Raw genomic sequence first — 13,555 nt, 5'->3', positions numbered from 1 at the left:
TTTCCCAGGGATTTCATCAGTGTTTAGTGCAAAACTTAGAAAATGGGCACACACACAAAAATCAGTGTAAAAAATTAACTTCAGTTTTCTGGGTTAATAGGGGAGGATGGGAGGACACAATAAAAGCAACAAACAAAATATTGAAAGCAAAAGCAGACCTCCAAGGGAAGAGAAGTCATCTCTGATCAGGGTAATTTCTCAGTAAGCACTCCCCTCAGCTGATGGTGAAATTTTACCAAGTAACTCTGGTAAAATTCACAGAACCGCTTTCCTGCTCTTAAGCACTGCACTTGTGCTGATACTATTTATTTTATGATCAGTGGCATTTAGCCCATCCCCCGGCTGCAGAGCTGCTCACTGCCTTGGCCACCTAGAATGCCGCTCAGTGTAAGTATTTTCATTACAAAAAGTACAGGAGTACTTGTGCCACTGTTCTTTTTGCAGATACAGACTAACACGGCTGCTACTCTGACACCTATTTTCATTACAGTTAGCAGAAGGCACTACTGAAAGGCTCCTATTTATTGTAGTATCAGGAGGCAAATAGGAGAGTTTAGTAGACAAAGTAAGAGAGGTGTGTGTGGAGGCATCATTCATATCCAGGTCTCCAGGGCCATTCCCTGATTTGGGAGGCCCTCTAGGAGAAGCTATTGCTTAAACGACCCATCTAGCTCTCTGTTCACATGCAGTAGGACATTCCTCTCCACTGCCTCCCAGCCACTGAGGCTAGGAGACCTGACAGCTGGAGGCTAAAGTTTCCAAAGACTTGTGGGAGGATTGTGCGTGGCTGAAGCTAGTGTCATATAACACCAGGGCTGGGGCTGATTGGTAGGCTGGGCAGATTCTACCCAACTATTAGTATCTGATTTGGCAGTTTCTTTACTTGAAAAATAGAAATGTTTTGCCTGAACCAGAGGTTGGTGGTTCCCAAACTTTTTGGGCAACTAAGTCAATTTTCCAGAACAGGGGCCAAGCTTACCCGACATGAACTGGTGCAGCTCTAGTGACTTCATACCTCTGGCTCCAGTGAATTTATTCAAGACGTCAGTCAGTTCCTGCCACCTCCATTGTCTATGCACTTCTTGCCATTATGACAGCAATCCATCTCAGCCTATGGCAGGCACTACTGAATGGGAGGTGGGCAGTGCCACACCAGGGCCAAGCACAGAGGCTCATTAAAGCAGCAGGGTGGGAAGTTTAGAGTACCAGCCACTAAAGGCTGAATCCCCAGAGCAGGGATTGGGAACTCTGTGCTCCAGCAACTCTATGGGAAAAGTCTCAAGCTTGTAACATTTATTTTAATTGGCTGCATTCAAATCCAGGAAAAGCTAACAGGTCTCCCATATGGCTAGTGGTCAGCAGCTCTTAAAGTAGATAGGGGAAGTGGAAGAAAAGGGTGAAGGCAAGCTGCTCATTAGCGGTTTACATGAATGGAAAGGGCTGCACCCCGCAATCTTCACCCTCTTAATTCCTATGCAAATCAGAGTGGCAGGTACATAAATTTCCTCTTCCTCCAGTGCAAAGTTTGGCAGTTTGCATACCGCAATCACAGGATTGTCAGTTACCCCCAGGTCATCTGATTTGAGCCCCAGCTCCATTAGGGACAGATCCTGCCACCCTAGTCACATGCTGCAGTACCTTACTCCACAAGAGATGTCACTTATGGGATCCAGGAATAGGATGAGACTTCACCTGAGGGTGGCACAATCTGATTATAATGATTAATTACTTGGGACCCTATCCACAATTTAGAGCCTCACTGTGCTAGGCACTGTACAAACACAGAGCAAAAAGATGACCCCCACACTGAAGAGCTGACAATCTAAGTATAAAATGAGGTAACAGGTGGATACAGCAGATGAGGCAGGGGAGCACAGGGCAACAATGAGATCATACTTGTCAGCATGATAGGCAGCACTCACAGCACATCAGCGACTTAACCTTTATTGAGATGCTTGTGGGCATCACAGTAGAGGAGAGTCTGAAGGAGGACAATGAAGTGACCTTGGGGATTGTGACCCCTGCAGTACCCCTTCATGATCTATCAGGGCACAACGCACCCAGCTGCACATCTCTGTGAGCAACAAGATAGCATTGGTTTGGGCCTCCAGCCCAGACACACTTCAGTTAGGGTTGCCAACTTTCTAATTGCACAAAACAGAAAACCCTTGCCCCACCCCTTCTCTGAGGCCCTGCCCCCACTCACTCCACCCCCTTCCCTCCATCGCTCACTATTCCGCACCCTCACTCACTTTCACTGGGCTGGGTAGGGCAGGGGGTTGGGAAGGGATGAGGGCTCCAGCTGGGAGTGCGGGCACCAGGGTGGGGCCAGAAATGAGGGGTTAAGGGTGAAGGATGGGGCTCCGGGCTGGGGTGCAAGAGGGGCTGAAGGCTCCAGCTGGAGGTGCGGGCTTTGGGGTGGATCTGGGGCCGAGGGGTTTGGAATGTGGGAGGGGGCTCAGGGCTGAAGTGCAGGAGGGGGTTTGGGGTCTGGGAGAGAGTTAGAGTGTGGAAAGGGGTTCTGATCTGGGGCAGGGGGTTCAGGGTGCGGACTCCGGCTGGGCAGCGTTTACCTCAAGCAGCTCCTGGTTGGCAGTGCAGCAGGGCTAAGGCAGGCTCCCTGCCTGCCCTGACTCCATGCTGCTCTTGGAAGTGAGCAGCATGTCCAGGCCCTAGGTGGCTCTGTGCAGTGTGCACCCACAGGCACCACCCCCACAGCTTCCATTGGCTGTAGTTCCCGGCCAATGGGAGCTGTGGAGCCGGCACTCGAGGCAGGGAGGCACACTCGAGGTGCAGAGTGCCTGGCCCCTGCACCATGTTTCCAGGAGCTGTGTGGAGCCCCACTGGGCCAACTAGACTTTTAACTGCCTGGTCAGTGGTGTTGACCGGAGCCGCCAGGCTCCCTTTTCAACCGGGCGTTCCAGTCAAAAACTGGGTGCCTGGCAACCCTAGCTTCAGTCCTGTCCCTTTTGAGGTGCTAGGGTCCAAGAGTAATCAGGAAACAAACAAACATAAAAGTCCAACAATTCAAAAGAGTATAATCCAATGAACCCTCAAGTAGGACCTCACCCTTCTAGTTAAGCACTGGAATAAACTGCCTAGGGAGGTTGGGGAATCTCCATCCTTGGAGATATTTAAGAGCAGTTTAGGCCAACACCTAGCACAGATGGTCTAGACTCTAGATAATACCTAGTCCTGTCTTGAGTCCAGAGAACTGGACTAGATGACCTCTCGAGATTCCTTCCAGTCCTACTCTTTATGATTCTATTCAGGGCTTGGCTTCACACAGTCTGTACCTCAGCCCCCCTACAAAACCCCAGGGTCTGGCCATTTGTCTACAGTAGGGCCAAGATTTCACCCCAGGGCTCATGCTCATCAGTGAGAGAGCTTGGTTTAGTGAATTGAACATGGAGCTGCAAGTCAGGGACTGCTGGCTTTTAACTCCCAGCTCTGCCACTGCATGACCTTGGGCATGTTATTTAACCTCTCTCTACTTGATTTCTCCAGCTGTACAATGGTGATGAGGTTTAGCTCACTGGTGTGAGGTGAGGCTTAATTCATGTTTTCACAGTACATGGAGAATGGAAAGTGCTCAGTATTAAATGGCAAAGGAAGAGAGATCTGACATTTCCTCCCCTCCTTCCCCCTGCATGCATGAAGGAAAAAGCCCCAATTCATACATTTTTCCCCAGCGCCTGGCAGCTCAACATAGTGTCACAAGCAATATGCCAAGTGTTCTACTTAGCTTGCTGCAGCTTGAGGATGGTTAACAGGAGATGTTTTTTTTTTTCTTGTTTTAGTCCTGGGGGGATTGCCTTGTCACTCAAACTGTTGTACAGCACACAGATTAAGTCCTGAACAGTGCACAAAGCATATGTTAACAGCTGCAGCTAGGTACAGAGAACATACATTAGAACATGTATAGCAGAGAGGTTTCTCCTTGCTCCAGATGATGCTCCAGCAACTCTATGGGAAAAGTCTCAAGCTTGTAACATTTATTTTAATTGACTGCATTCAAATCCAGGAAAAGCTAACAGGTCTCCCATATGGCTACCATGTAAACCGCAAATGAGCAGCTTGCCTTCACCCTTAAATGTTACAAGCCATTAAAGTAGGTAAGGGCAGTGGGAGAAAAGGGTGAAGGCAAGCTGCTCATTAGCGGTTTACATGAATGGAAGGGGCTGCACCCCGCAATCTTCACCGTCTTAATTCCTATGCAAATCAGAGTGGCAGGTACATATATTTCCAGAAAGGTTCTTTTTTAGAGCTGGTTGTAAACCTGAATTGCCGTTACGTGGGAAACCCTAACATTAAAAAAATTCCAAATTAGGACAAAAAAAAGCAGAAATCCCAAATTTCCTATTAAATGAAAATTCTGTAAAATTTTAATTCAGGAGAATTGAATGTGTCATTTTGATAGGGTCACATTATTTTGCTTCAACGTTATCATTTTGATTCATTTAGTTTTGACTTATATCATTAACATTTAAATATATTAAATGTAATAAGCATCATACATTAATATTAAATGTATACTATAGTAAAATACATTTATATAAAAGTCAAAGCTAAATGAATCAAAATGATAAAGTTGAAACAAAACATTTAGACATCAAAACAAAATGAGAAAGTCAAAATGATGTTTTGCCATTGAAGATTTTGTTCAAATGTACACACTGCCAGCAAAATATTTGTATTTCGATTAAATCGCTTTTTTCCAATGGAAAATGGTTCCATCTTTCAGTTTTTTAAGCCAGCTCTAGATTTTCTATTAAAATGGCATTTCTGGCCTGATTGGTGGATAGGCTCTATGCTACCATTCAAGGGGACCTAGATTTGATACTATGCAGAAAACCAAGATTTGATTTCCCCATGCACATCCCTGACTCCATAGACTGGGAATCTATCACTGTGGTATCTGGGTACCTCAGTACTTGGAGTACATTGGGTGTACGTGACAGGCTGATACAGGGGAAACTGAGGCACAGCAGTGCACCTAGGTGGGGAGTGTACAGTGACCATGTGACATACCTCCAATCCTCATCTGGCAGGAAGATCACTCTGACCCCAGGGTGTAAGTGACGGAAAATGAGTAGCAATAGAGGTACAGAGGTCCCCCAGATAGGAAGAAAAGGAATTTCTAGTTCATCACCAATGTTGAGAGTAAGAGTGGGTAGCTTCAAACACAAACACGCAGTAGGCTAGATCAAACAGACTTCCCAATAGGGGAGGGTTAGCTTTTCTACTTTAAATGTTACTCACCCTTGTGGGCCTAGGGAACAATTTAGACAGGTCAGGCTCCTGGAAATGATGAGCTCTCTCTCTCCCATCCCACCCCACATTGGCCAAGTACAATGGTGACAGTTCTCCCCAGTGCAGCATGGTTTCAAAGTGTCTGTCAGATCTCCTCTCACCAATTGAGTAGCATTTGCAACAAGCTGCCAAATCTACCTCCCTCCCACTCTTTGAATGTCACAGCACTCTCACAAGGTGTCAGAATTATGGCTCAGGATTTTTTCAGCACACTGTGCTTTTGCCAAGAACTTATTTCCTCTGCAGGCGAATAACAGAACGCACGTTATGTAACATCTTTACTTCACAAAGCCCCAGCTGAACGGTGACCCTGCAGGGTCCTTGTTGGAATCTATACCATGAGCAAGGGCATGGGAAAAGTTGCAACAGTTGCAAGGTTATGATTTAGGATGCTATTTAGTAACATATATACACACAACTATTAAAAAGGTCATCTACCCCTTACCATAGCCATTCCTTGGCAATCCTTAAGAATGCTTATTAGTGAGCTAGTAAATACTCTGGGGCAGGGACCATCTCTTCTTGTTGCATCACCATGGGGCCTCAATCCCTAATGGAGGCTTGCAGAACAGCACTATCATAAACCAATACTAATAGATCACTCCTGTAACCCCAGCTCCCCTTCACCTGTTAACATCTGCACAATAACCCAGCAATACAAGATAGACATAAGGGGTGAAATCCTGGTCCCACTGAAGCCAGTGGGAGTTATCTTCAGTGGGGCCAATATTTCACCAAATATCTAAGATTTCCCACCACAGCATTCGTATTCTCTCACGGCTGAAGAAGTAAATAGACCTTGCAATGCATGAAAAAGCTGAGCTGGAAATTCAGCTCTCAAAGTTCACTCTGTGACAGAGCTCTGGGTTGTCTGCAGCATCCTCTGAGAAGCTTGAAAGTCTCCCCTTCTCCAGGATTGATTATTGTCCTTTTCCCACTTAGCAAACACTCGTTAGCTTGCTGTAGCCTGAAAGGAGATGAACTTGGCTTCTTTGGTTTAACAATTTATGTGGGGCCTTATCACACCCAAGCCATCTTTCTGTGCGTAAGCAGAGCTCATGTGTGGTGAAAGCATTTATCCATTGTTACTAGGGTGACAAGATATCCCGTTTTTAAAGGGACAGTCCTGTATTTAAGCCCTCCTGCAGGTGTCCCAACTTTTTCTTAAAAATGGGCAAAAATTATCCCATATTTTCTGTCTGTCTTTCTCCCCCCCCTTCCCCCAATCAGTACTTGCAGGTCCTGCTGCTGGCCAGATCCCCGCTTGCCAGCCACCCACTATTTCTCTTAACAGGGGCTGTCATAAATATAAAGGGAAGGGTAAACCCCTTTAAAATCCCTCCTGGCCAGAGGAAAATCCTCCCAACCCTTGCACCCCACTTATCTGACCAAAATGACCAATGAGGAGACAAGATACTTTCAAAAGCTGGGAGGAGGGATTTTAAAGGGGTTTACCCTTCCCTTTATATTTATGATAGGAGCTCAGTCAACTTGATGTTAAGCAGAACTATGTAATACAAACATTCAAATTGACTGCCACTGAACTCACTTGAATATGAGTAATTTTACCAGGTGTCCCGAATTCAGCATAGGGAAATATGGTCACCCTAATTGTTACTATATGCTCAGCAAGAAGAGCACAGACTGTCATAATGAACCTGTGGCTAAATCTCCCCAATCAAACATGGGTTTTTTCCCTTTAGAAAAAAGGAATTTTAGAAAGTTAGGATCCTATTGCATGAGCTGAATGTCAGTATTTGACAAACTCATGTCCCTTTTAAAAGAAACATGATAGTGTGCTGTCCAAGTGGACTTGACCACTAAGTTGTAAATTCCATTTGGGGGTTTACCTTTGAAATGCCAATCCTTGTACTTATTAGCATTATCATAACATGAATGTGATAGCACATGATAGGTCATCTGGGTAGCAGGAGGAATCGGTTGCTGCTCAGACAAGGGAGTGTTTCCTGAAATCATCATGTGTTTATTCAAAGGATACTGCTAGTAGCTCTTACTTAGCAGTATTATCCCTGCTAACTGGGCATCTTTGCAATGACAGTGGTTTTGTCTTCACTTCAAAAATAGGTGTGCGTGCACATTGGGAAGGGGAGGGGTTTATAGTGAGACAACTACATGTGTTTGCTCTCCCACTCTAAAATCCTAGTGGAGATAAGGCACCTGTAGTTTTTAGCATGAGGTAGCTAGGCAAGCTCAGCACTATATCCCCTTCCCATAGTTGACTTTGTCTGGTTTCCTCATCATAAAAACTACATTAGCTATGCTGCTGTAGACACAATTTTTTGGCAGTGAAGACAAAGCTAGTGATGGCCGGTCTTCACTAGGAAAAAAAGGGGATATTCTTGAGTTAGTGAACTCCCATTAATACCCTAGTGAAAGCAAGAAGTTTGTAGTTCTCACACAACTCGGCAGATCAAATTAAAACCCACAGGGGGAGCTTGGTCTTTTAACCAGACATGCTAACTCACATGAAAGCTACAAACTGCCTTGTCTTCACTAGGAGTTTACCTTGAGTTAAGAACACACCTCTTCTCCTAATGAAGACATAGCTGATAGCTACTATTCTAGCTGTTTATCTGGTCAGGAGGCTGGGGGAGGGGTGGCACTAAATGGGTTAATATGGTCATGTTTAGTGTTCTGGGTTCAAATCCTATCTTAGATTACAAAAGAAAATAACTTTGATAACCTGATTCTAGTCTCCTATCCCAAGTCATAGTGCATGATTAACAGACCCTGTTCCAGGGATACCTATGACCAGAATGGCAAAAAGACAGAAATCAAAATGGTCAACAGTGCTGTGCAAGGACACCGAACTAAAATAACAAGGAGTGCTATGCAGACCCAAAGACAATTAGCAGAGGTGTGAGCGACCCCAAGACCACTGGCAAGTGAGCAGGGACCAAAATGGAAGGCTGTGTATGTTACATTTGTGAAGAGAGGGCGCTGTGTGTCACCCTACAATTAGATAAACAGGACAAAAATGCTATCAGTGCACACTCCCTCTACATACGACTGATTAGAACTAGTTCTGCCCATTTGATGTTCATGAAATGGAGTGATTGGAAGTCAGGACAAGAATCCATATTTATAAATACATGACCTATGAACACATTGCCTCTGCTACTTTCAGGACAAGCTGAAAGCCTGTATTCCCCAAAGATCTTTGCAAATGTGATTGAGACCATAACCTGCCAAAGAATAACATTCCTTCCAACAAGAGGCCCTTTCTCTAACAAAGCACACTTCCTCTTGGGCTCTCAGTCAGCATGTGGAATTAGTCCAAACAGATAACTCACTGCTCTGGAGACTCATGTACTAATGAGACAAACTATTCTTACCCAGTCAGGAAGGAACGTCTTGCTGCAAACTGAATAAACAAGTGCATAGCTCGCCTTATCAAAGTACACAGAACCTGTGGTTATAAGGAGGCTCCTTTAAACAATTAGTTGTATTTTAATCATAGTGTTTTACTTACAATATGAAGAACCACCAAAGTGGCCGAGTGTTGACCCGGTAGATGACTGGCACTGCAGAGAAAGAGATGGAGCATGTCTATAACACAGTGATTTATAGAAGCTTTAAGCACTCCACTCAGACACAGTAAATGCTACAGGACCACATGTGAATGACAGGCAGAGTTCTCCTACTGAAAAGCATTTGACTTGCACTGAACCTAATGGAAGATTGTGCTGGTCTCTGAGGGGTGAATTTAGCCCTAGGATTTGAAAAGTTAATTTACATAATACAGGCAGACTATATAGCTTGTAATTATACAGGTTAGAGAGGAAATCAGAACAACAGTGGCAGCAGGCATGGCATGCCAAGCTCCAAATGTGGATTGGGGGCAGGAGGAGGAGAATAAGAATAGTGTGAATGAGAAAAAAAAGAGGGAGAGCAAGTGGACAGAAATAAGGAGTGATGGTGGCAGCTACAATGAGATGTGGTGCAAGGGGAGCCAGGGATGGTGAGGGAAAGGCAGCAGCCAATCCAAAGAGGTTGGGAGTGACTGCATTAGACCACATCAGGATCAGCTGCCTGCTTTCAGACAACTTTTAAAACAGTCCCCCACTTTTTTCTCCCAAAAAAACCACAGCTACAAGGCATTCCGCATGAAACGTGGAGAATTTAACTGCACGCCAAACCAGGTACACAGGGAGAAAGGAACAAAAAAGCTTTACCAGAGACCTTAGTCCCAATCCACAGCTGCAGCTGAGGCATGTACAGCTCAACTAGGGGTAAGGAAAGAGATGTGGCTGCAGTGGGCAATGGAGCAGCCCTGTCTTCGCATTCTCATGATCCTGGTCCAGCTGTGCAATGGGCTGGTTCCCTGCCAGAATTAACAACTCGTGGGTTTCTCTAAGTCATGTGTCTAATGGCCCCAAGGAGCACCAGCCCCGTCCTCCTTTCCCCCAGGTACATGGAGGGGCTTGGCATGGAGCAGTCGCACTGTCTCTCCACAGCAGCTAAGGATTCCCTTCCATCAAGGTGGTCCTCCAGGAGCAAGCTATGCTGGCCTTAGGGCTGCTTAGAGCCACACAAAGTAACCCCTCAGGTAGCCAGGGCCCTATGTTGAAATGGTGGAGGAATTTGTTTTTTCAGCCAGTGATCAAGGGAGGCTTTGTCTAGATTCACACTGAGGTTTCCTTTCCTGTCTAAGCCCTTCATATTTGAACTGTCTCAAAGCAAAACGGAGGAGTTGGACTGGTTCTGTGTAACCTATCCCGACCTTGGGGCAGGCTGTTAGGTGCACCTGGTTGATCAGTCAATCCTCCCTCCACCCAGCCTCTCTAAATAATAATCACTATAGTGGATAGGACATTTCTTGTTCCCAGGTTGCTACTGCAAGAACTGTCCATGGAAGTTTATTCCTAACCCAGGACAAGGCAGCTCTGGCCAATATAAAATAAACTGAATATTAGAATAAGCCCAAGGGCTGTGCTAACTCGAGTGAGCAGTTTAGTTATTCAGTATAAAACTTTTTCAAAATTGGAGCTGTAGAATTTCCAGTCTGTCATATGAGGGAGACCCACAGATGCTAATGCTTGCTTATCCTGACGTATGTGAGGCTAGCTGATACAGCACGCCTCTCCTGTAGTTCTCCAAGCACTCTATAAACATGGGAAAGCCCCTTATTCTCACTGTGCAGATGGGAAAACTGAGGCACCAAGGCTAGGGATACGTCTTCACTGAAGCTAGCTCAGGTTCTTATGTGGATGTTGCTCCACTCCCCCATCCACCCACAAAGCTCTCTCATCCAAGTTATGTGGTGCTTTCAAGCTGGCCTGGCTGGGGATGTGGGTTAGATTAGAGCATGGATTCCACTTGTGCTGGTAATCCATCCTCCTTGCAGCAAGGATGCAGGAAGTTGGCACCAGACTGGCACTTGGGAGACCAGTGTTCTGTCAACTGCAAGGCTGGGAACAGAACCCTGGTCTCCCAAGTGCCAGTCTGGTGCCAACTTCCTTTGAACTGCATGGCTGGGGGGAGTGAAGGGAGCAGGAGTAGATATAGTCACCCGATTTACCACAGGCTTTTATTCCAAGTGACATTTGCAACTAGGCTTCCCTTCAGTTAAAAAGTCAGTAAGGAGAACCACAGCCAAAGGGAGTGCTTAGAGCTAGTCAGGGAAGAGAATTATGTGATGGATTAATACATTTACTTTTTGTTAATTGTATGAGATTGCCCAGCAGAACAATTTAAGAATAAAATACATATCTCTAATACCAACACTGAGTGGCTTGCGTGTTTGGATACCCTCTTAGTCTTAGCAATAAAATGTAATCTGTGATTTTAAAGGCCCTCAGCAGCTACCAGTTAGATGAAAATAAAGTGGGTAATTGATAAGCAAATCTGGGTATATCCCTCCACATAGCAGAGCATGAAAGAGTGAAGCCTATTATATGGCTAAAGCAGGCAGAGAGGAGAAGTTAGGGTTAGCGCCGTTCTCTACTTCAAACAGACATAAGTCAGTTCCACAACGTGCAAGGATCACTTCTGCTGGAAAACAAGTTAGATACTAAACAAGTTCTGCAAATTACACAGCCCCAAGTAAACAACTGACCCATTTTTCACAAGTCAGTTCTGCTCTCTTAGAATTAAGGATGTTTACAATCACTAATCGAGTTACTGCAATTTTACACCAATACACAAAACAGGCCTCTGCACATTGATTGTATGGAAGTGAAGTCTCCTGAAGATATCCATTTTAGGCAAAATGGGCTGTCTACAGCAATACGTCTAGCATAACTAAGTAATTCAGACAGTGTATTGTATTGACAGCGAAAGTGTTAAGAGATCAGCCTGGGCAAGTCACATCCGCACTTGGCAAGTACACCAGTATGACCATTAGAAGATAGCTAGCATCTCCTGTCAGATGCCTGTGCAAGAGCGCGATCTGCTAAGCGCACACAACAGCAGCTACTAACGATTTATGCCAAGGCATGGTAAGAAAATTTGAATTTTGATCTTGTAAAATGTTAATATTCCTTGCCTAGAAGCCAAGTATCATTCAGAAAGAAGCATTTTTTTCCCCTTTGAATAAAATCTACAAGAACCCATTCCAGATTCCTTACAGACAAACTGAGTAGGCCTAAGGCCCTGAACCTGCAACTTGATCCATATGGGCAGATCTTGCTGACATGTAACGTCCCACTGATTTCAGTGAGGCTCTGCATGGCCCACCTGCCCCAAGCAAGACCTTGCATGATCTGAGGGGTAAATACACCATTGCCAATAGAAAATGACTTACGTAAGGTTCAACTCAGAGCTTCTAGAATACAAGCTCCAAACCAGAGTCAGCTCTAGGTTTTGCAGACGATGCAAAGCCAAGAGTGGGTCCCCAGCCAGTAGCTATAAGGTGGGTTGAGATTAGTGTGGAGATGGTGGGTTTCTATAGCAGCACAGGATTGGGGTTCCGGGCATTTTCATTGTGGGCTCCAGCTGATCTCTCAAAGTAGCTGGGTGCTGCCAAGAGGCTGCCGCTGGGGAAAGGAAAATACTGACAGAATGAGACTGAAGCAAGGGCCACTAAGCAGCCACACACTTAGTACATGCATTAGGCTACCCCTGGTGCAGGTAGGGAGCAGTGAAGACAAGTTACAGTATAACTGAACAATGGAATAAACATGTTAATCTTCAAGTTCACCAAGCAGTACAGTGTGAAAAATAACTCAATGAGTTAGCCATCTATTTCATAACAGAGTGGCAACACATTTAAGTTAGTATGGCATGAAGCACAGTAGTATCACTCCCCTCCGAGGGTTATTCCAGTTACAAGACTGACCAGCATGTACTGGCAGAATGAGGCATAAACAGTCCCTTCAGCATTGCCTAAGGTAGAGAATTTTGGCATTGTGATCCCCTCTGGAATGCTTGTTTTACACAAATGCTTATGCATAGGGCCCTACCAAATTCACAGTCCATGTTGGTCAATTTCATGGTCACACAAGTTTAAAAATCATAAATTTAATTATTTCAGCTATTTAAATCTGAAATGTCATGATATTGTAATTGTAGGAATCTTGACCCAAAAAGGAGTTGTGGGGTGGTCTCAAGGTTTTTTTGGAGGGGGGGAATTGGGGGGGGGTTGCGGTACTGCTACCCTTACTTATGTGCTTTTGCTGGTGGCGGCTCTGCCTTTATAGCTGGGCAGCTGGAGTGTGCCGGCTGCTGGCCGGGAGCCCAGCTCTGAAGGCAGAGCCACCGCCAGCAGCAGCACAGAAGGATGGCAGGGTATGGTATTGCCACCCTTCTTTCTGCACTGCTGCCTGCAGAGCTGGGCCCTCCGTCAGCAGCCACCATTCTCCTGCTGCCCAGCTTTGAAGGCAGCAGTGCAGAAGGAAGGGTGGCATGGTATGGTATTGCCATCCTTACTTCTGCGCTGCTGCTGCTGGCAAGGCACTGCCTTCAGAGCTGAGCAGCCAGAGAGCGGCGGCTGTTGGCCAGGCAGCAGCGCAGAAGTAAGAGTGGCAATACTGTGACCCCCCCTAAAATAACCTTACAACCCCCCTGCAACTCCCTTTTGGGTCAGGACTCCGAATTTGAGAAACACTGGTCTCCCCCATGAAGTCCATATAGTATAGGGTAAAAGCACACAAAAGCCAGATTTCATGGTGTGTGATGCATGTTTCATGGCAATGAATTTGGTAGGGCCCTACTTATGCATTGTTGCAGGCATTTACTTCTTCATTGTCATGACCCTTGCTCTAGGCAAAGCTAAATAGGT

At 45.5% G+C, this 13,555-nt stretch overlaps 1 protein-coding gene across 14 annotated transcripts in view; it reads right to left on the bottom strand.

Annotated features, from left to right (window-relative positions):
- The window catches only part of SEC14L1 (SEC14 like lipid binding 1), a 140,332-nt gene that overhangs the window by 115,377 nt on the left and 11,400 nt on the right, over positions 1 to 13,555 (bottom strand). For 11 of the 14 annotated variants that reach the window (XM_078848621.1, XM_078848622.1, XM_073311090.2 and 8 more), the window contains exon 3: positions 8,807 to 8,858. The exons of 2 other annotated variants lie outside the window; for them this stretch is intronic. In XM_078848621.1, coding sequence (XP_078704747.1) covers positions 8,807 to 8,858 — 52 coding nt within the window. Of the gene's footprint in view, positions 1 to 8,806; positions 8,859 to 12,079; positions 12,154 to 13,555 lie in introns of those variants that run through there. One more of the 14 variants, XM_078848629.1, reaches the window with a different exon arrangement.

The sequence above is a fragment of the Lepidochelys kempii genome, chromosome 14 (assembly GCF_965140285.1).
Source record: "Lepidochelys kempii isolate rLepKem1 chromosome 14, rLepKem1.hap1, whole genome shotgun sequence".
Taxonomy (NCBI): Eukaryota; Metazoa; Chordata; order Testudines; family Cheloniidae; genus Lepidochelys; species Lepidochelys kempii.
The sequence above is the reverse complement of the archived record's forward strand: the minus strand, read 5'-3'. Positions and strand labels throughout refer to the sequence as shown.